At 39.9% G+C, this 20,224-nt stretch overlaps 4 protein-coding genes across 8 annotated transcripts; 2 read left to right on the top strand and 2 right to left on the bottom strand.

The window, feature by feature from the left end:
- Nucleotides 1–38: 38 nt before the first annotated feature.
- Nucleotides 39–10,697, bottom strand: LOC136435069 (carbonyl reductase [NADPH] 1-like). Of its 3 annotated transcripts, none has more exons than XM_066428261.1 (9): nucleotides 10,600–10,697; nucleotides 9,900–9,981; nucleotides 9,356–9,534; nucleotides 8,334–8,446; nucleotides 7,905–8,027; nucleotides 7,146–7,198; nucleotides 6,738–6,832; nucleotides 6,427–6,490; nucleotides 39–713 (listed from the first exon to the last, which is right to left on the bottom strand). In XM_066428261.1, exons 1-9 carry the CDS (start codon nucleotides 10,615–10,617, stop codon nucleotides 619–621), a joined length of 822 nt encoding a protein of 273 aa, XP_066284358.1. In that variant the 5' UTR covers nucleotides 10,618–10,697; the 3' UTR covers nucleotides 39–618. The 3 variants fall into 3 exon arrangements, with proteins under 3 accessions (XP_066284358.1, XP_066284356.1, XP_066284357.1); XM_066428259.1 differs by lacking the exon at nucleotides 39–713 and adding an exon at nucleotides 5,197–5,990; XM_066428260.1 differs by lacking the exons at nucleotides 39–713; nucleotides 10,600–10,697 and adding exons at nucleotides 5,197–5,990; nucleotides 10,197–10,235.
- LOC136435070 (carbonyl reductase [NADPH] 1-like) lies at nucleotides 743–4,442 on the bottom strand. Of its 3 annotated transcripts, none has more exons than XM_066428262.1 (8): nucleotides 3,763–3,852; nucleotides 3,547–3,628; nucleotides 2,973–3,151; nucleotides 2,448–2,560; nucleotides 2,032–2,154; nucleotides 1,701–1,753; nucleotides 1,317–1,411; nucleotides 743–1,058 (listed from the first exon to the last, which is right to left on the bottom strand). In XM_066428262.1, exons 1-8 carry the CDS (start codon nucleotides 3,802–3,804, stop codon nucleotides 969–971), a joined length of 777 nt encoding a protein of 258 aa, XP_066284359.1. In that variant the 5' UTR covers nucleotides 3,805–3,852; the 3' UTR covers nucleotides 743–968. The 3 variants fall into 3 exon arrangements, with proteins under 3 accessions (XP_066284359.1, XP_066284361.1, XP_066284360.1); XM_066428264.1 differs by lacking the exon at nucleotides 3,763–3,852 and adding an exon at nucleotides 4,361–4,442 and having other exon boundaries at nucleotides 745–1,058; XM_066428263.1 differs by having other exon boundaries at nucleotides 746–1,058; nucleotides 3,848–4,069.
- A 98-nt stretch (nucleotides 10,698–10,795) lies between the features above and the next one.
- On the top strand, nucleotides 10,796–13,104 carry LOC136435324 (uncharacterized protein DDB_G0284459-like). Its single transcript, XM_066428716.1, has 4 exons — nucleotides 10,796–11,027; nucleotides 11,523–12,362; nucleotides 12,483–12,966; nucleotides 13,094–13,104. Exons 2-4 carry the CDS (start codon nucleotides 11,535–11,537, stop codon nucleotides 13,102–13,104), a joined length of 1,323 nt encoding a protein of 440 aa, XP_066284813.1. The 5' UTR covers nucleotides 10,796–11,027; nucleotides 11,523–11,534.
- An 8-nt stretch (nucleotides 13,105–13,112) lies between these two features.
- On the top strand, nucleotides 13,113–18,311 carry LOC136435059 (uncharacterized). The gene is made up of 10 exons (XM_066428241.1): nucleotides 13,113–13,251; nucleotides 13,539–13,728; nucleotides 13,908–14,505; nucleotides 14,698–14,933; nucleotides 15,144–15,286; nucleotides 15,510–15,595; nucleotides 15,893–15,979; nucleotides 16,716–16,798; nucleotides 17,080–17,240; nucleotides 17,555–18,311. The coding sequence occupies exons 2-10, from the start codon at nucleotides 13,562–13,564 to the stop codon at nucleotides 17,644–17,646; spliced, it is 1,653 nt and encodes a 550-aa protein (XP_066284338.1). The 5' UTR covers nucleotides 13,113–13,251; nucleotides 13,539–13,561; the 3' UTR covers nucleotides 17,647–18,311.
- The last annotated feature ends 1,913 nt before the right edge of the window (nucleotides 18,312–20,224 follow it).

The raw sequence follows: 20,224 nt of genomic DNA, 5'->3' as shown, positions 1-20,224 counted from the left end.
ACTACAAAGTAGAATCAAGAAAATAGCTGACACTACAGTTCAAAGGACCCATACATTTTTTAATCTCATTCAATGGAGTTAAAGTTTATTGGTTTGGTAAATTCAACTAAAGAAATAAAGTGGAAATATAACCTTTCAAGATACATTCTTGTCAAATTTCCTAAATAAAAAGTCAAAGTCAAAGTGAGGTGAATTTGTACTGAAAGACCAAATCATATGGTGCTCAGCATCCACCTTTACCTAGTATATACTACAGTGCAGTAGCCATAGGCGAAGCTGTGGGGCTGATATCAATTAGGATTTTACCATGGTCAACATTGACCGAAGGAGGCCATAGGTATATACTACAGTAAAGCAGCGCCTCCTTGCAAGCCATGATGATACTACAGCATGAGGTAGGGTTGTTTTTAAAGTACAGTATAGCTAAAACATTTTTGAAGAAGAATTAGACAATTTGAAATGCAATTTGTAATCATTAAGATTCTTAAATCAGCACACATGATAATATTTTCAAACAATACAACAAAACTTTAAATGATTGCAGCCTTCAGTGCGAGACATTTTACATTTCTTTCAATTATTGGTCACTTCAATTCAAACTTCTTCTGCATGTTTCTTCTAGAAGCTGAGAATCTCCTTGTCTCGCAGAAATTTCCCTCTGGGACTGCTCACATTAGGAGGCAGCAGGGCCAGGTAGATCGGTGTTTCAGCTCCTGTGGAGAAAAACTCTCTTTCAACAGATGTAGCTTTAGGGCTGATGGCAATCAGTAGGAGGAAGGGTTACATGAACAATAACTAACAGGAATGTAAAACTACAATCTGGAGGTGTAACCGCACACATGTACTTATCTACAAGACAGGACTTGAAGCAGGATGTCTATCCTGGACTGAGAGGGAAGCTAGGGGTGGGTGTGGCATGGGTCATGGATTCTTCTTTTTGGTCTTTGAAAGGAAAGAATCTGCTTGATTTAAGATAGATGTGTCCCCAAACAAACCTTTTCCACTGATCTTCCAGCAGAAGCACCTCCCATGTCTGTTCTCGACCAGCCTGGGCAAACCTGTCAGACAAAAACACAACTGTTATAACACAATAAAACAGACCAAATCTGAATCATATGAAACAGCTGTCTATGTTTGTTTCATCTATGTATTGGTTCTGGTGCAGGTGTCACATAAAACATCATCACATCAATGATGGATGTATTTAACTACATGTATACCATATGTGGACTTTAAGAAATGTAAATGTATGTATATCACTGCAGTATGCATTATTACAGATAATCCATGTAAAGTGATTAGAACAAAGTACTTACAGCATTGACAACAACATCTGCTCCTGGATCAGCATCAAACTGTCTCTGTTGCACCATACTCAGGGCTGTCACACCCATTTTGGACACACGGTAAGCTGTGGGAAATGAACAGATTATTTTCCAAAAAAATCTTCTGCATGCAGTCATGTTAAGATTAATTCAAATGCATGTATGTTAACTGAACATGAGACTCATAATACCATAACATCAGGCTTGTACATTGATAGTGATTCAAATAAGTCCATCCCATTTGCTCTTATAATCTTCCAAATCATTTGTCAATATGCCTGAAAGATGCTCTTGTCTGGCATTGTCAGTTATGGTTAACATGAGTTTCAATAAATGTAATACCATATTTTTAAAAAAAGAGAAAACATAACTTACCCACTGTTTCCATCTTCCATCCTTTCTCTTCATGCACACCTGATTTTACATCACTAGATACACACAAGAACTTGTCATCGTGTTTTATATGTTAATACAATGCACATGTTATTGCACTAAAACACTATACATTTCAAAGCAGTCTTTATTACGGTATTCAGTTTATGCTAGTGACTTCACTTCACTTCATACACACTTAACACTAGTATCATATGCATTCACATGGCACTATAGCTACCAACAATCCATTTACCTAAAGATCATCTAATGTTTTCGGCAAGTAACTTTGCGCCGTTGTTCACACCTTCTTTCATCTCTAGCCCATCATTACCTGACAAACTGCTCCATCATCTGGACCAGCTCCTCTTTAGTCAGCTGTTCTGATCGGAACGTCTGTCTGAGTTCAGGGGTGACGTGCGACAGGTCTCCCATCCCGCCGCTGACATTCACGATTCTGATGGGGACATAAGATATCACTGTTTCTGATGAGGAAACAATGGAAACATCAATTCAATACACAAAAACTATTCAACTACTACCAAATATACATTCTCATCTATTGCATCTGACAAGAGATGCTCAACAATGTTTTCTTACGGTTTCTGATAGTCATATCAGAACACTAATTCTCATCTAGATGCAATAAAAAATCAAAATATCAACTTGCTTGATTCCAAGCAAATGTCTTGTGCAGCAGAACCTTACCACCCTCCTTATTTGTATACATTAGATAGAAGCAATTTGTACCTGGCATGAGGTCTCAGCAGTGGCGACAACACCTTGGTAAGGTTCAATGTGCCAAAGAAGTTGATCTCCATGGTAACATCAACCTGTTCCACTAAAGGTGCCGTCTTGCTATGCTGAAACGTTACATAAAAGAAACATGGCAAAACAGACAAGTCACATAATGACAGGGTAATGATAGGGTAACAAGTAACTAACAACTGAACATGAAAAGAAAACTTCGTCCATGCATCCAAACTTCACAGAAATCATTAATCTCCACAATACTGCTTGTTTATTTTTCTTTGTCAAAAAGTGAAGCTTACTACTGGACAGGTGCATTTTGTCTTTATTCCTGTACAGATGTATCAAGCAATGACATGCTTGTATCACAGGAGATACTGACAGCTAAAGGTTAAAGTAGAATTGTTGTTGCACACCCCTGATATTAAGGCCTGATTGCTTCGTTTATTTTGTTAATCTTAACAGTGTAGACCCTATTTGAGGAGAGAGAAGCAAAGTAGATGTTAGAAGTAACCATGGCCTCACCCCATACATCACCCCTGCATTGTTCACCAGCACATCCAGCCCCTGGTGCTCTTGCTCCAGGTATTGCTTGAACCTGTGGATGCTATCCAGCGACGAGACGTCTAGCTGGTGAAACCTGGGCTGACAGCCCTGCTCATTCAACTCCTTCACGGCCTCCTGTCCCCTACCCTCATCTCTAGCTGCACAACAGGGTGGAGGTTAAGACTTTGATTTCTGTTCCATTTATATGGCTCGTATCAATATAAAAATGTAGCTGACATTCCAGCAAAGTCAGAGCTTTCAATACAAGTGTGCAACTTGCAATTTACATGTAATTTTCAAGATTTCCTTGTGAACATGTCCTTCTTGTTATGCTATACTGAGAGATTTTGACTGTCAAGTATTTTGCGTGTTAAGTTTTCAAATTGCATGTTAATGTTTTGCCAACATGCAATTTTGCATGCAACCAAAAAAAGTATTTTGAGCACTGATAGTCGCGTAACACTTGGAGGATAAAGACCACACCATGCATATTGAAGATATACTATGTACAAATTGATTGTGAAGTCAACAGTTCATTATTTGCAATGCTTACCAGTGAGATACACAGTCCCGTCAAATTGCTCGCACAGCCCCTTGACTATGGCTAAGCCAATACCCTTGTTTCCACCTGTAACCTGTGTTATAAGACAAAATGATGCAGTGCAAGTTCAGAAATAACTTTTGTCAATGTTAAGCTATGTCAATGGATAAACCAGCATCAGTGACAGCATCAGCTGTGACCAAACTCTAACATCTCAACAGAACTTACACAATGGTGAGAGAACGCCTCAGTTTGAGGTTGTTGACACATGACTCAGCACTTTCACCGAGTCTCTGTTTTGTGGAGGACTTACCACAGCAACTCGGCTCATCTTGGCACGAAACTTGGAAACTTTCACATCAGCGACAACATTAGTTGTGACCAATCTCTAACATCTCAACAGAACTTCTGCACCGGTGACAGCACGCCTCAGTTTATATATTTGAGGTTGTTGACACATGACTCAGCATGATTCAGCACTGTCAGCCTGAGCACTTTCACCAAGTCTCTCAGTCCTCAGCCTGGCCTCACTCTTTACTACCTTCAATCTGCTCTGCTTGCCGATTTTGTCGATACATTGGTACGAACATGGTAGTGACTGAAGAAACTACATTTGGAGGGTGGTCCGGGGTCGGAATCCGATGCGCAAAAGTTTTACTCAAGCTTGACTCGAAGCTAGTGAGGGATAGGAAAAGACAGAAAAGTTTTAAAAAAGAAGCAAAATCAAGTAGGTTTCGAGAAGAGGACATCACTACCTATCGAGAAATTCTATCTTTCAATCGGAAACAAACTTTCATGGATATCAACTGTTTTGTGGAGGACTTACCACAGCAACTCGGCTCATCTTGTCGCGAAACTTGGAAACTTTCGTAACTCATCTAGGTCAGAGGTCAATTTGTGGAAGAAATTTTTTAGTTTGCAATGTTAATATTCTTTAAACCAAACAACAGTGCGGTATGCATCTAGATAAACTTATTTTATAGTTGTACACTATCATCAATAATCAGGAAGCTTCTGAATAAAGAAAACCGTCTGTTTATCTGTACCCAATGTTCTTTTTGGTCCCGAATTCGATAATAGACTTGCCCCATCCAGATTTCGCCAGATTCCAGTACGCCAGTCCGAGAGTTGAAAATTTCAGATGAAAAATGGCGGAAGAACTTTGTTATAACATCTCGTGCAAACATCTGCTTTTGCAAACGGTCACGTGGTGCTACCGGTAAGATCTGAGAAACCAAGTTTACAGCCGTTGCTAGGAGACCGAAAGGGAAGCGACAGTGACGGTGACTGCCCTCCTACCCGCCCTCTCCGTATGCCGACCTGTATCAAGTTTATGATCGCACATTAGATTCGTCAGCGGTATAACACCATCTTGTATACAGAGAGGTACGCTTATGTTTATAGAACGACGCTTTGTAAAGATTTATGTTGCTGTGTTTACGTGAATCTATGCTAACGTTAGATAACCTCCTTGGTTAGATCTACTGTTTTCAAATTTATTGAAATTTGGAATAAAACTGCAATCATCTTCGTTTCAAAAACTCCTATGCAGGGTGTCTTTTTTTCTTTTCGTGCTTATCAAAAAGTGTGGAAGGGGCAGAATCATTCCATCTAAAACAACAGAATTACAAAGTAGAATAAAGAGAATAGCTCACACTACAGTTCAAAGGACCCATACATTTATTTTATCTCATTCAATAACTCGACCCAATGGAGTTAAAGTTCATTGGTTTGGTATAGTCAACTTAAGAAATAAAGTGGAAATATAGACTTTCGAGATGCATCAATGTCAAATTTTGGTGCTTCTAAATATCAAAACAGTCAAAGTGAGGTGAATTTGTACCGAAAGACCAAATCATATGGTGTTCAGAATCGTCTGATGAAAACTGGTGTCTCTAGTACATCAGCACCCCCCTTTACCTAGTATATACTACAGAACAGTAGCCACAGCCGAAGCTGTAGGGCTGATATCAATTATGATGTTACCATGGTCAACATTGACCGAAGGAGGCCATATACTAGTATACTGTACTATAGTACAGCAGCGCCTCCTTGCAAGCCATAATGATACTACAGCATGAGGTATTACTTTCGAGTGGCTGTCAACACAGCATGAGATAGGGTTGTTTTTAAAAGTACAGTAGCTAAAACATTTTTGCAGAAGAATGTGACAATTTGAAATGCAATAAGTAATCATTAAGATGCTTAAATCAGAAAACATGATAATTACAATATATGTTTTGCCACTGACAATACTACAAAACTTTAAATGATTACAGCCTTCTGTGCAAGACATTTCACATTTCTTTTAATTGTTGGTCACTTCAATTCAAACTCCTTCTGCATGCGCTTCCATGCTTCCTAGAAGCTGAGAATCTCCTTGTCTCGCAGAAATTTCCCTCTGGGACTGCTCACATTAGGAGGCAGCAGGGCCAGGTAGAGCGGTGTTTCAGCTCCTGTGAATAAAAACTCTCTTTCAACAGATGTAGCTTTATGGCTGATGTCAATGAGGATTCTACCATTGTCAGTATTGACCGAAGGAGGCCATATACCAGCTTTATCTGCTCCCTGTTTGACTCATGCTTTAACTATTATAGGTTGGTGAGTGGCCAACATGTATCCAACAGCAGGAGGAGGGTTTACTCAAACATTATCCTTACAGGAATGTAAAATTACAATCAGGAGGTGTAAACGTACACCTGTTATCTACAAGACAGGACAGTCTTGTTTACAAGGAACAAGTCTACAAGCAGGAAATCTTGGACTGAGAGGGAAGCTATGGGTGAATTTGCAGTGGCATGGGACATGACATACATGGGGCATGGATTCTTCTTTGTGATCTTTGAAAGGAAAGAATCTGCTTGATTTTAGATAGATGTGTCCCAAACTAACCTTTTTCCACTGATCTTCCTGCAGAAGCACCTCCCATGTCTGTTTTCACCCATCCTGGGCATACCTGTCAGATAAACAAAAACATAACAATATAGGACAGACTGAATCTGAATCATATGAAACAGTTGTCTATGTTTGCTTCATCTATGTATTGGTTTTTGGTGCTGATACACAAAAAATATTATCATATCAATGATGGATGCATTCAATTTCCTGTATATGAAACTGTCTGTTGACTTAAAAAAATGTAAATGTATGTATATCACTGCAGTAGGCATCTTACAGATAATCAATTAAAACAAAGTACTTACAGCATTGACAACAACATCTGCTCCTGGAGTAGCATCAAACTGTCTCTGCAGCACCATACTCAGGGCTGTCACACCCATTTTAGACACACGGTAAGCTGTGGGAAATGAACAAAATGATTATGTCTCTCAAAATCTTCTGTAAATGCAGTGATGTTAAGATTAATGTAAGTATGTACATAATATAAAGAGAGAGACATAATATCATAGCACCAGGCTTCAAATGTACATGTACTCTGATAGTGACATAAATATGTCCCTCTCATGCTGCTCTCATAATCTCCCAAATCATTTGTCAATATGCCTGAAGGATCCTCTTATGTACCAATGTCAGTTAATGGGAAAAGATTTTCAATTAATAAGTGAAATGATGTTCTACTGAACAAAGACATATGAGAAAACATAACTTACCCAGCAATTCCATCTCCCATCCTTTCTCTTCATGCACACCTGATTTCACATCACTAGATACACACACAAAAAGTTGTCAGAAAAATGTGTGTTTAAACTGTTCCTATGCACTAAAACTTTACAATTCCAGTATCCTGTATGTGCTATTGACTTCACTGTCCACGCTTTATACTACTTTCATCTGCATTTATGTGGCACTACCAACAAGCCATTAACTTAAAGGAAGCCAAAAGGTATGGTCGGGAATCCTACTATGCTATGCTAAATATACCAAAAAGTATAGTCTCCATCGAAATTACATTAGTCCGTCATAATTCACCGCTATATTATTAATTTGAAAATCGCGGCATACGCCGCCGCCTGGTGACCTCGGTTGACCTCTACGGCCGCGTGACGACCGCGTGACGTCACAGGTCTTGCATTCAGTGGGAGGGTGGATATCAAAGTCTTCATTTTCAACTGGATTCTCTTCAATCTGCATGATCTGCTCAGACCTGTGACGTCACGCGGGGTCACGAGGCAGTAGAGGTCAACCAAGGTCACCGGGCGGGGGCGTATGCTGCGATTTTCAAATTAATAATATAGCGGTGAATTATGACGGACTAATGTAATTTCGATGGAGACTATACTTTTTGGTATATTTCGCATAGCATAGTAGGATTCCCGACCATACCTTTTGGCTTCCTTTAAAGATCAACTGATGTTTTGTCAAGTAACTTTGTGCCATTACTCCTTCCTTCATCTACTGCCCATCATTACCTGACAAACTGCTCCATCATCTGGACCAGCTCCTCTTCAGTCAGCTGTTCTGATCGGAATGTCTGTCTGCGTTCAGGGGTAGCTTTTGACAGGTCACACAGACCACTGCTGACATTCACGATTCTGATGGGGAAACAATGCAAACATTACCACACAGAATAACTATACCTGCAATTGCTACCGTATACATGTGAATATTGAAGTTTACAAATTCATCTTATCAAAGATGCTCAACATTTCATGTCTAAGGTTTCAGGTAACCAAAGGCATCTGGATTTTTGAAAATCCTTCATTAGGATACCAAATTGGTTGTTTTGAAATACAACCTGAAGAACAGTAGAACCCATACCACCAACATTATTCAGTCACACTAATCACAGAGTGTTAGCAAGGAGTTGCTATAGAACCTCTTCCTTTGTAGCCTTGTACCTGGCATGAGGTCTCAGCAGTGGCTTCAACACCTTAGTAAGGTTCGCTGTCCCAAAGAAGTTGATCCCCATGGTAACATCAACCTGTTCCACCAAAGGTGTGGGATTGCTACGCTGAAACATTACATACGAGAAACATTATAAAACAGCCATCGCGATAGGGTAACAAGTAAACATGAGAATACTAGACTATGTGTATGTCACCAAAATTCACAAAAATCCTTACAAATCTTCACAATACTGCTAGCTTTTTACTATGGCAAAAAGTAAAGCTTACAATATTTTCAATAATTGTGTATTGATTAGATATTATGCAGATGTTTTAAACACTGACATGCATGCATCACAGGAGATACCAACACAGCTACAGTAAAGGTTAGAGTAGAATTGTTGTTGCATGCCCCTGCCCTAAGCGATTTCAGGGGGTAAAACTTGAAATATTCTGGGGAAAACAATTGTGTTTTATGAGGTTGAAATTGACATTTGCTTCCCCATATTAGCACATCTGCATCATTATTTCAGACTTTGGGCGTTTAAAATAGCACAGAAGCAAGCCACAAAAGGAGTATTTTATTTATTGGGTCCCCCAAAAATCAGCCCAGAATCCAGCCGTAACCGTTTTCTGTCGACAATTTTCGGTAACTTCCGGCCGCGTGACGTCACAATGCCCAAGGACATTGAGCCATGACCACGTGATTATTTCTTTGGATGCGTTCGGAACTTATCGGTCATAATCGTGCATGTTCGGAAGATTTGAAATGATGGCTGGCCTCCAAGTGCTCAGATTTTCAATGAGTTTCCACCACACAACGACATCACATTTTTGCTCCATGATGGTCGATATGTGATGGTATAGTGTTATCTAAACTTACTATGGATAGAAACCAGAAAAAAATTGATTTTGAATATATGACTTTCAGCGCCCTAATATTGCTTAGGTGTCCTTTAAGTTAATCTTAACAGTATAGGCCCTATTTGAGGAGAGAGAAGCAAAGTAGATGTTAGAAGCAACTATGGCCTCACCCCATACATCACCCCTGCATTGTTCACCAGCACATCCAGCCCCTGGTGCTCTTGCTCCAGGTGTTGCTTGAACCTGTGGATGCTGTCCAGCGACGAGACGTCTAGCTGGTGAAACCTGGGCTGGCAGCCCTGCTCATTCAACTCCTTCACGGCCTCCTGTCCTCTACTCGCATCTCTAGCTGCACAACAGGGTGGAGGTAAAGACTTTGATTTTTACTCCATTTACTGTAAATGCCTTTAAGTTTGCTGGGATTTAATTTCTCATTAGGGAAAAAATTGAAGTGTTCATGGTGATATTAATTTCGCAGTTGAAACAAAAGGGTAGGCAGACCAAAGACAAAATAAGCATTTTCATACATAGTTACTGAGAAAACTGAACATCAAACCACTGCGAAAATGTCAACATCCACACAAATACTAGTAGTATCTGGCTCTCAACAGTATGGAATTGTTACACTAGGAGGATAAAGACTACATGCATATTGATGATGTGTTTGTACAGATTGATCGCAAAAGTCACTGGTTCAGCATCTGCAATACATACCAGTGAGATACACGGTCCCATTGAACTGCTTGCACAGCCCCTTGACTATGGCTAAGCCAATACCCTTGTTTCCACCTGTAACCTGTGATATAAGACAACAAAAAAAACTACATGTATATCTCCATTTTTCATGGAGATAATGATGCAATATTTAAGCTTCAGAAATAGCTTTTGTTTATGTTAATCTATATCAATGAATAATTTAGGGGAAACCAACATCAGTGACAACATTACTCGTCCTTATCTCTTATATCTCAACAGAACTTCTGTTAGACACCGGTGAGCGCTGCGGCACACCTTAGTCTGTTGACACATGACTCAGCATGATTCAGCACTGTACATGTCAGCCTGAGCAGTTTCACCAAGTCTCTCAGTCAGTGGGCAAATTAATGTCCTGACTCCTGGGCCTCACCCTGACTAGCTTCAATCTACTCTGATTGTCGCTTCTGCCAATACGTTGGTACTAACTTGGTAGTGACTGAACAAACTACATTTGTAGGGTGGTCCGGGATCGAAAATGCGCAAAAAAAGTCTGAGCTACCTCGAAGTGTCAGAGGATCTCAGAGAGGGATGGCAAAAGGCATAAAAGTAGAGAAAAAAAGCAAAATCAAGTAGCTTTTGAGAAGAGGACATCACAGTACACTGCCTATCGAGATATCCTGTCTTTCAACCAAACTGAACTGTTTTGTTGAGGACTTACCACAGCAACTCGGCTCATCTTGGCGCGAAACTTGGACACTTTCGTAAACTGATCTAGGTCAGAGGTCAATATTTGGAAGAAATGATTCAATGAAAAAGGGGTGGTTTTGTGATTTGCAATGTAAACATTGTACACCAAAACAGTACAACATGCTTTTAAATAGATGTATTTTATACTTTTTACGCTATTGATAATAAATAAAAGGCTTTTATGACTAAAGAATACTGTCTATTTTATGTAAAAATGTTCTATTTGGTCCCGAACTCGATAATAGACTTGCCATATCCTGATCTCGCGAGATTTCCCATCAGTCCGAGAGTTCAAATTTCAGATGAAAAATGGCGGCAGAACTTTGTGATAATTTGACAACAACTCGTGCAAATATCTGTTTTTGCATGGCTGTAGAGTTGTTGTCGAAGGTCTAGTAGGTAAGAAGAATACATGGAAACTAACCGGGAACTGTTTGTCATATTATGCTGTATCTTTTTCGTTAGTTGAACGCTGATCTCGTGAGCCAAACCCAGTCGACCAGTCATACTCATACTGCTACCGTGATGAGTAGCAAGAAAACAAACTCATGATCATGTGATTTGTGTGTGATCCAGAATTCTACTGATGATGCTCTAGTTTACGTAGATTATCCATCCTATAATAAATCTATAGCTGACCAACTGATCAACTCTGGCCAGTCTGTTGTGATGATCACATGTGCCAACTATAGCTATATATGGCTATTGTAGCACACTGTCATAATAATTTGAAAACCATTTATTTGCTAGTTTCAGCTAGTTTTAAAAATTGTCCATACCCACCTTTACAAGTTTTTTTTTTAAAGATGACCTATCTCGTTCTGTCAGAAGTTGGAATAGAGTATTTTAATCAATGACTGATTTTAGCATTCCTTTTTATTTTCCATATGGCAGGGTCCATCTGTGATGATGGCCTCCAATCCTCTGTTCACTGGACCCAAAACAGGCAAACACCATCGGCCTGGCATGTTCACATACAACACACAACAGAACAGGCCTCCAGGGAGACACACCAACATGGCTGCAGCCTCAAACCAAGACAGCGTAGAGACTCCTCGTAAAAAGGCCAGACTGGACAATGCTGCTGCAGGATCTGGATTTAATGACACTTTTGCAGACGACGATGAGTTTCTGACAGCCGACGATTTGGATCAGATTGACTTTATGGCATCTCAAGCATACAGCCAAGCAGATCCTTCAGTAGCATCCGCATCAGAGTCTAGGCAGCAGAAACAAAATGGCTATGGTATGGGTCAGGCATCCACCAGCTCAACAAGAAACCTTGTCCAGAGTAATGTACCCAACTTTGATTCCATAACAACTGGTTCTTCTCATGTCACAAATAACATTTCACATGGTACCAGGCAACAACAGAGCATGGCTGGTAAAAGACAAACCCAGGGAAGTACAAGCGGAGTGAGCAGTGCAGGGTCCTTTACTTTTAAGTCAGCTAGTGGTAGAACAACACAAGTTTCAAACAGCAGTGTCCTACCTAAGAGTACTGATGTAAAACCTGGTGGATCATCCACTAATAAGGGAATGGGTCAGAACTCAAGGGAGTTGGAGAGCAAAAGGACCACTTTCAGGCAGAAGGGAGAGGTACAAGTATCTACTACAGCTGCAATAGCAACAGGCAGCAAGCTGGGATCCTCGTCAACAAGGCAGGCTGGGCCGAATATCAACCAACAGGAACTGGACAGGCTGAAAGCTGAGTGTGATAACTACAAAAAGCAGGTACACAAGTATTATCTAACCTAAAGTAAGGTATTTGTTTTTATGTTTTCGTGCCTTTAGAATAGGAATATTCTATGAATTGTTAATTTCAAAATTATCTTTCATGTATTTCCATCACAGTTATCATCCTTGCAAGAGGAGCAGTTTGGCAAAGAGGGAGAAATTAAGATTCTTCGAGACTCCTTAAGGAAACACCAGGAGGAGATCGACCAATTTAAGAAGGCCCGCTTGGAAGAAGAAGAAAAGAAGGTACAAGCACAGACCTACAAGGAGAAGGAGATGAAAAAGGAGCTGGAAAAACTCAAGACACAGCTGCAGTTCAAGGAAGCTGAAGTGACGGAAGCTCAGAACGTTGTGAAAGCTATGGAGCAGAAATGTAAGAGACTAACAGAGGGAGGAAACTCCTCTGCAACACCAGTTAACAGCCCAAAGGTGGGAGGGATTCCAGCCAAGTTTAAGAGTGAACCCAAGTCCCCCAGAACCCCGGGCAGGGGAAACTTCCCAACAAAGGAGTCCTTCATGGAGGAAGGCAAGACGAAAAAGTCGCCAGGGCAGGTCAAAGGGGAAGGGTCAGGTACCAGCAACACTCCAGAGAAGCATTATGGTATGTACAATATATCTATATGTCACCATCATGGCATTTGCTCCATCTTAAAATGAATTATGTTAACCTGTTAAGTGTTGTCCAATGTCCAAGCTTTTTTCTAATATCATGTCTATCTTTTCCTCAGTTTGTGAATGACTTTTTTTTCAGGATCTCCAGCCAGAAAGTCTGAGTCTCCCAAGTTAAAATCAAGACCTCCTTCCACTCCTGAGAAGACTAGCAGTGAGCATGACAAGGTGCCGCAGACTGAGACACCACTATCACTGGGACTGGGGATTGTAGCAGGTCAGAGTACTCACAATTAAAACAATTGTAGGTGACCCATATCTTAATGTGTAGTTTGGGTTGTGGACTGTGGTCACTGTGTGGTGGATATCTAAACATGTGCAAGTCTAATGTCAGTAGCAACAATTTACCATTCTTTTGATATATACAACTTACATGCCACAGTCCTCACATAATTGTGTGTTGCTTTACTTAGATATGCACCAGGTCCCTAGACCCTATCATGTGGAATAGTAGTATGTCAGTCATTGTTCTTAAGTCCTTTTCTTACATATTTCTTTGTATAGATGGCTTCTCAGGGCCTCTCTTGATGCAGAAACTTCTACTCCCGGGAAACCTGCCAGCATCATACAGTAAACAGGAATCCCACGATACTCAGCAAGGCCTGCTCACCTTGTTCCAGCTTCACTGCCAAGTCGACCAGCCTGCCCCAGGCTCAAAGGATCATTGTCATCTAGGAAATGCCCAGGGATCTAGGTACAAACTGTTTGTAGTGTGCCTTTTATATCATACTTCAATCAAAACCTTCTAGGTCATTGATGGCACTTAAACTTGAACCAGACTGCATTCTTACCTACTGATACATGTAACAAAATTGTGTTATTTCTACAGTCAACTATTGTGATTTAAAAATGTTTTCTATGTTGTTTTCATAGTGCTGGTCCCGTTCCAACATCATCTGTTAGTAGTTCTACAAGTTCAACACTCAATTCTGAGCACCATAAACTGGCTTTACATGGGATATCTCATCTCTTGTCTCCTGCAAGAAGAGAAGAAGACAACAAGCAACATGTCGTAGATAAAGATGAGCAGTCACTGTCAGCTTTGCTGAAGTGTCCTCCCCAGACAACAGAATCTGTCGTGTCCCTCTTCCCTATGATCGAAGATCATCTGTGTCAGTACAGAGATGTCGTACAGACAAAGATTAACCAGTCTTTGCTTACCAGCATGGACGGGTCTTCTAAAGGCAGTAGTTTGGAGGGAGGGTCCATAGATTCCAGCAATTGTAGCTCTTCCACATCAGAGTCTGTTGTAAACTTCCGTCAGGCAAAAGAGGGAGCGGTAAATGCGTTAAGACTGTTGGAGAGGTTATTACTGTACTGTCCTGAGGCAGGGAACGTGCTGATGCAGGGCTGGATCAGCTGTCAGTCTCAAGAAATGACTGTGAAGCTGCGTGAAAAGATCAAAAGTGGTCAGCAAGACGAAGATGTCATGATTGTGGAGGAGGGGACGAGCATTCCGTCTTGTGAAAAGGTTAGAAAAAAACTTGATAAATGAATTTCACCAAAACGGAAATATATCGCCTTTCGTATAACACTTATCCTTTTCATTGTCTCATTTCTCATCCTTTTTGCTACATCTTTTGGTACATTGATTCATATGTTTTTTACAGAATAATTTGATAGAAGTTTAAAAAGTTGAATGTTTTGTTTCTTTCCTCACCAGATGGACACATCTACAGCGAGCACATCCACCATTACAGCAGCCCCCAGTTCTGAACAGAGCACAAAGAACTTTCAGAGCCAGCCGTGGCTCTCTACCTGCCAACTGTTTGGAGAACTGCTGAAGTTACTTGACCTGCAGGTCAGCAATAAGGAGCACAGTGCATTAGTGGTTACTACTGCAACATTGGAAGTCTTGATAGCACTGGCCTCAAGCTGTGACAAGAAGAACTTGGACAAGTAAGTGTTCTGTGTATTTCCCCTTCTTTGATCCATTTGGTATTGATGTACATGTAAAGATGCAAATACAAAAATGTACTTGCACTTAGAACACAGCTGAAATAACTTGAATTACATGTTTTTTGTGTGTGTCATGTAGGAGATATTGCATCAAAGTGATTTGCTCACAAAGCCTGAGATGTAATGTACTTCTCTTGTTTTTTTTTCCAGCTTCAAGCCTCTGTTTTCAGACACCTTGTTGCCGTCATGCCTGACTGAAAACTGTGATGTGATGACTGTTGCCCTGTGTGCACAGCTACTGGTTGCTCTGACTCCATGTTCAACACTTGTGCCTTCCTTCTGCACACAAAATGGTGGGTACCCATCTTAATACAGCTGTGCCTTTGGTTATAAAGGGCATTCAAAAGGTATGTTGCTCTTTCATCAGATATTGTATACACCTATCTGACTTCTATCTCGTGATATCCATACCTAATGTGAGCCTTGTTTGATAGAAATAAGCTTTCCCAACTGAGTTTTGTTCTGATAAAAGGTCAATATTGCGGAAAATCTGATTAGATCCATTTCGTGCTTCAGAGTCATGCCTGCTACTGAACTTGTACTACAACAGTGAGCGACAAGGGGGCACTGTTTCACAGCAGTGGTTGGCAATGCAGCAACAGGTGGGTGTGTTTGTGTGCATGTATAACTGAGGCATTTCTTCACAGTATACAGTGTAACAAATACCATATCTTTAGAAGTCTTTGTACTGACTGCTAAAAGTTACAACATATGGCACAGATATTCTTTTAAAATTATTATAATTTCTTCAGTGTAAGCTATACCTGCATTTAACAAGTAACAATTGACAACTAGTTGATATCCTAAAGCTGATGTCGACATGGCAGTTGCTAGTGGGATGTTAAGCAAGTGGCAGTGATTTAATGACAAAAAACCTAATTGTAATGATCTTCCCCCAGGTTGTGACGTTACTGTCCACAGTGGTGTCCACCCACCCCGGAGGCACTGCTCTGCTGGTCAGGAGCGACTGTCAGTGTAGTGTGGAGGTTGGTAGGAGTAGTTTTTTTACCTTCCCTTTTTGTATCATGCAAGAAATCTCTATCTCTCTCTATCCAATTTAACGTCTTTTGTTCACCATCATCTGGGGGTTAGACGTGCTTGCACATGGATGGGGGAGCCCCAGAACTCCTCATCAAGTGCAAGTCCTTTTTTGTAGCAAGAGTTTTTACGGCTGGATGCCCTTCCTAACGCCAACCCAAACCCTACTGCTGGGCTTAGGACATGGGAAATGTGTGTTAAGTGCCTTTCCCAAGGGCACAACGTCTGAGTGCATGTCCGGACATGTCTGGGTACTCCACTGGGGATTGAACCTGGGTCTTATTGGTTCATAGTCGGATGTTCTGCCACTGTGCTACACAGACGCCACCTTCATATACAAGTTATGTGTAAAAACATGACTAAACAGGTCTAACATCATGCAACATGATAATTGTAGAATCAGATATATTGGTGCTACTGTTACGCATGTTGAACTTGTATGTGTATGACACGAGGAAGAATGGCAGTGGAGAGTGGAGACATGTTGCAATATTTACTCGAACGCTTCTCTGAATTATCAATATACATGTATGTTGAAGGCACAGTTAGCATTAAAAAGAAAACATTTAGGGCTCTCAATTTGTAAGAAACAATGCTTATTTTCATGTGTAAGAAAAAACATATATTGAGTAATTTCTACATGTGAGTTGAGAAAATGTTCTGTTGTGTTGTGTTGTGTTCCAGGTGGTGAGATCACTGGTGATCATGTTGTACCGAGCTGTGAGTGAGGTGTTGGAGAGTGGAGATACCTTGTCAGCTAAGGGACAGTAAGTCTGCATGTTAAAGTATAGTACAAACTGCATGTCAAAGACTAGAATGCTTTGCAAAATGTGCTGACGTTGACACCATTACAAATTTGAATTCTGCACCTTTTATGCTCCAGGGTTAGAGAAAATGTCAGCCCCTCTTCAGACTAAGAAAAGAAGTAGTGCAGGTAACATTTGCCTGGTGCAGGTAATTTTAAAAGTTACCTGGATCAGTTTAGGTATGCAGAAAGAAGTATTTCGAGCCCTGATGGGTGATGCAGTGCTGTTTGGTGTGTCCACAGTCTCCAGCTCCTGAGAAGTGGCACCCTAGTGCTGCACCACCTGAGTCTACATGACCCCCTGTACGGGGAACACCACGCAGCTGTAGAACACCAGTACACCAGACTGGTACATGGACTCAAGAGAGTCTTCTCCAAACTCACAGATGTCAGGGAAAATGAAGGTATGGCATTCATTTCTGTCTTATCACTGAATTATGTCAGGTATAAAGTCTCAACATACACTGGACCCTTTTTTAAAGTTTCGTATTAAGGCAAAGTAAAATGGAAGGTAAATGTTTTTGAAAGAAGATGTCACTTTTTTCATAGCATGTAAAATATAATTATTCTATCTTACTATGTAATGTCCCTTGTTGAGGATAATGTTCTTAGATTTTAAAGATTCAGATCAGCATCCCACAAGGGTTATGAGTACATGTATAATGCTGTATTTGTATTGTATCTCTGTTTGTACTTATTTGTTTATCTTGCCTTCCAGAAATTGCAGTGCATGACTTGTGGGAGTTGGACCATCAGATTCTGGATGACAGTGGTGGGTCACAAGACGCTCACATGGAGGTGGACCCTTAACAAGACTGACTTTCTGATGCACTTTTACCTATACAGTCTTAGTGAACACAGCAGTATCATTCAAATGCTTACTAGTTTTTGGTGGTAGTACCATCTGTACACAATACAAACGTTACTCAAGAAATTGAATATCTTCTGGAAGCATCTGACCATTACAAAACTTCTCCAGTTGCTTGAATAATTTTTGACTTGAGTACCTCATTACCTCGATGTCTAACCTTCATCAAGGAATCTTCTGTACATTTTGGAAGCTTTTATCAAAGATGTATTTACTTTATAGCATTGCCAATGCTCTGACTTGTAGAATCTGTGCAACAGATCAAATGTATGTAGTCATTTTGCATTTATGGAAAAGAAATTGAATTTCTCATGGCTTGCATGCTTTCTGATGTATCACACAGTATCTTTTCATTAAACTTCACATTTGTTACATACAGATTTATGTACATGAATGTTACCAATATGGGTAAGTGCATATGAAGTACAACCAATGACGAAATTCTTCTGAACAATATTGGTCACATTTTCTTTTCTTTCATGATACCCTGCATATCCTTCCTGTACTTATCTGTTATAGTAATGTCACATTATAGCCTATGTAGTACATTTTATCTGTTGGTATAGATATGTGTTGAATGTAGTAATAAAAAGTCTATATTACCAGATGCTTGTGCATTTTATTTCTGCACAGTAGTAGTATGAATATGTTTAATGACACGGAACATGTGTTGAAATTAGGAGTAACACTGTGAAAACATAAAAAATGTTGATAGGAAACAGTTATTCCATACTTTATTCCAGTTATTCCATAATTTTCAGAAGTCCTGGCCACAATGCCTGAGCTGTTCACACTGGAAGCTTCTACAGTCTGACATCATGTTGAAAATATTATCAAGTGTTGCTCAAGCATGACCAGGAGATTGTATTGGGTGTACCATGCAAATGTAAAAATGCAAAACTTAATACACAAAACTATATGTTTTGACCCTATTACTGTTGGCTACCCTTTGATCAACATATGAATCTCATTTGAAGGCAAGGAAAAAAAATCAAGAAAACAGTATGTTTTTCTTACTCCAGATTGTTATTGCAGGGAGGCAACGTGAAAGTGAAACCATTTTCATGATGCCTTGTTTTGTAAGGGGCTCTGCAAACACAATAGAACAAAGACACGATTATGAAACCTATGCATGCCTGACTTTCAGTGAGCTATTGCAATTAAGCCTACCAACCACAAATAAAAGGTTACTTGGCACAGTTGTGCACCCTGGCAGGATGTTAGTAGCTTGGAGTCCAGCCTTGTTAGCTTTGGTCCGCTCCCAACTGTCGTATTTTAGCACACTTGTACAGCCAATGTCCGGCATTATGAGATTGAATACCAAAACATGCATTGTTCATAATGCTTGCATTCCACTGTCTTTTCCAGTGAATGGAACCATTAAACCATGACAAGTACATGCGCATGCATATGTTTACGGTCAAGTTCTAGTCCTTGCAATGCTTGGTATGGCCTTTGTTGTTGCACAGAACTTACGTAATGTTGTAAAACGATGAAAATATGTAAAATGAAAGCTTGTGACCGCATATCAGCTCTCAAATCCGCTCTCAACTGCCCTATGTACAACCAACAAAGACTCAACCTTCTGGGCAACCTACGGAACCTTTTAGCCCCTATTCTTGATATCGATACTTTGTCTGATCAAGCCTTCATTTATTTATTATTAAGAGGTTCATCCTTTGTTTCGTATGATTTCAACTGTAACATTTTAGGCTTGACTCAGCACTATATTTTGACAAGCAGACGTTTTAAAACTTAGTTCAGGTATATTGATATATTCATTGTTTGTTTGTTAGCTTGTTTGTATTGGACGACCCAATTGCTGTTTATTATTGTTATTGTACTTGTCTATGTAACTTGTATCTTTTTTTCCAGAGGTGATGTTTAATATTAGCTTTAGCTAGAGTACATCACCTCTGTGTCCTGTATATTCTTCTGTTGTTTAATAAAAAAATAAATAAAAATCCGCACGCGTATCACAAAGACTATTGTTGTAATGAGGTGGAAAAATATAACAAATGCATCTTGCCAATGATGCCTTTTATTTTCATTGATAAATGTGACATGGAGACTTAGAATAGGCCCAAAATTAAAATATAAATTGAGATTCTTCCTTTAGACCACCGAAAATCCCACTTACCTATCTAATCTAACCTATGAAGTCAAGTAAAGTGTATCCTGATCACACAAATTGATATGGACAACTGCAACCACACATGGAAATGACTGATGAGAATTGGACCTTTGTGTGTTTTCAAGGGTATGATGTGGTGATTAATCTTTTTAGACGATTTTTATTGATCTCCAAGTAATATCATTAACGTTATGATTTTTCTGCAAACAAACGCACAAAAATTACATGCAATAAAGTACAACACGCGGTGTAGCTATATAGTCAGTCAGTCTAAAAGACTATGACAACTGCACAAAAAGTCAAACGCTGATGGTATTGGTAAAGTCCTAAATCAATATTAAGAGTTCTTAGGGGGCCGCTTGGAAGTACACGCGTGTCGTCGTCGA

This window comes from Branchiostoma lanceolatum, chromosome 5 (assembly GCF_035083965.1).
Source record: "Branchiostoma lanceolatum isolate klBraLanc5 chromosome 5, klBraLanc5.hap2, whole genome shotgun sequence".
Classification (NCBI taxonomy): Eukaryota; Metazoa; Chordata; class Leptocardii; order Amphioxiformes; family Branchiostomatidae; genus Branchiostoma; species Branchiostoma lanceolatum.
This window is presented reverse-complemented; position numbering and strand designations above follow the sequence as displayed.

Excerpts from the sequence above, each read along its gene's own strand:
- LOC136435324 (XM_066428716.1), top strand. The coding sequence starts at position 11,535 with ATGATGGCCTCCAATCCTCTGTTCACTGGACCCAAAACAGGCAAACAC. Across the intron at positions 12,363-12,482 it reads GTGATAACTACAAAAAGCAG|TTATCATCCTTGCAAGAGGA; the intron begins GTACACAAGTAT and ends TTTCCATCACAG.
- LOC136435069 (XM_066428261.1), bottom strand. Across the intron at positions 6,833-7,145 it reads ATGGGAGATGGAATTGCTGG|CTTACCGTGTGTCTAAAATG; the intron begins GTAAGTTATGTT and ends CATTTCCCACAG. Across the intron at positions 714-6,426 it reads AGGAAGATCAGTGGAAAAAG|GAGCTGAAACACCGATCTAC; the intron begins GTTAGTTTGGGA and ends TTTTCTCCACAG.
- LOC136435059 (XM_066428241.1), top strand. The coding sequence starts at position 13,562 with ATGCAGAAACTTCTACTCCCGGGAAACCTGCCAGCATCATACAGTAAA. Across the intron at positions 14,934-15,143 it reads GACAAGAAGAACTTGGACAA|CTTCAAGCCTCTGTTTTCAG; the intron begins GTAAGTGTTCTG and ends TTTTTTTTCCAG. Across the intron at positions 15,596-15,892 it reads GGTTGGCAATGCAGCAACAG|GTTGTGACGTTACTGTCCAC; the intron begins GTGGGTGTGTTT and ends ATCTTCCCCCAG.
- LOC136435070 (XM_066428262.1), bottom strand. The coding sequence starts at position 3,804 with ATGTGTCAACAACCTCAAACTGAGGCGTTCTCTCACCATTGT. Across the intron at positions 3,629-3,762 it reads AGGCGTTCTCTCACCATTGT|GTTACAGGTGGAAACAAGGG; the intron begins GTAAGTTCTGTT and ends CTTATAACACAG. Across the intron at positions 1,059-1,316 it reads CAGATGTTGTTGTCAATGCT|GTTTGCCCAGGCTGGTCGAG; the intron begins GTAAGTACTTTG and ends TTTGTCTGACAG.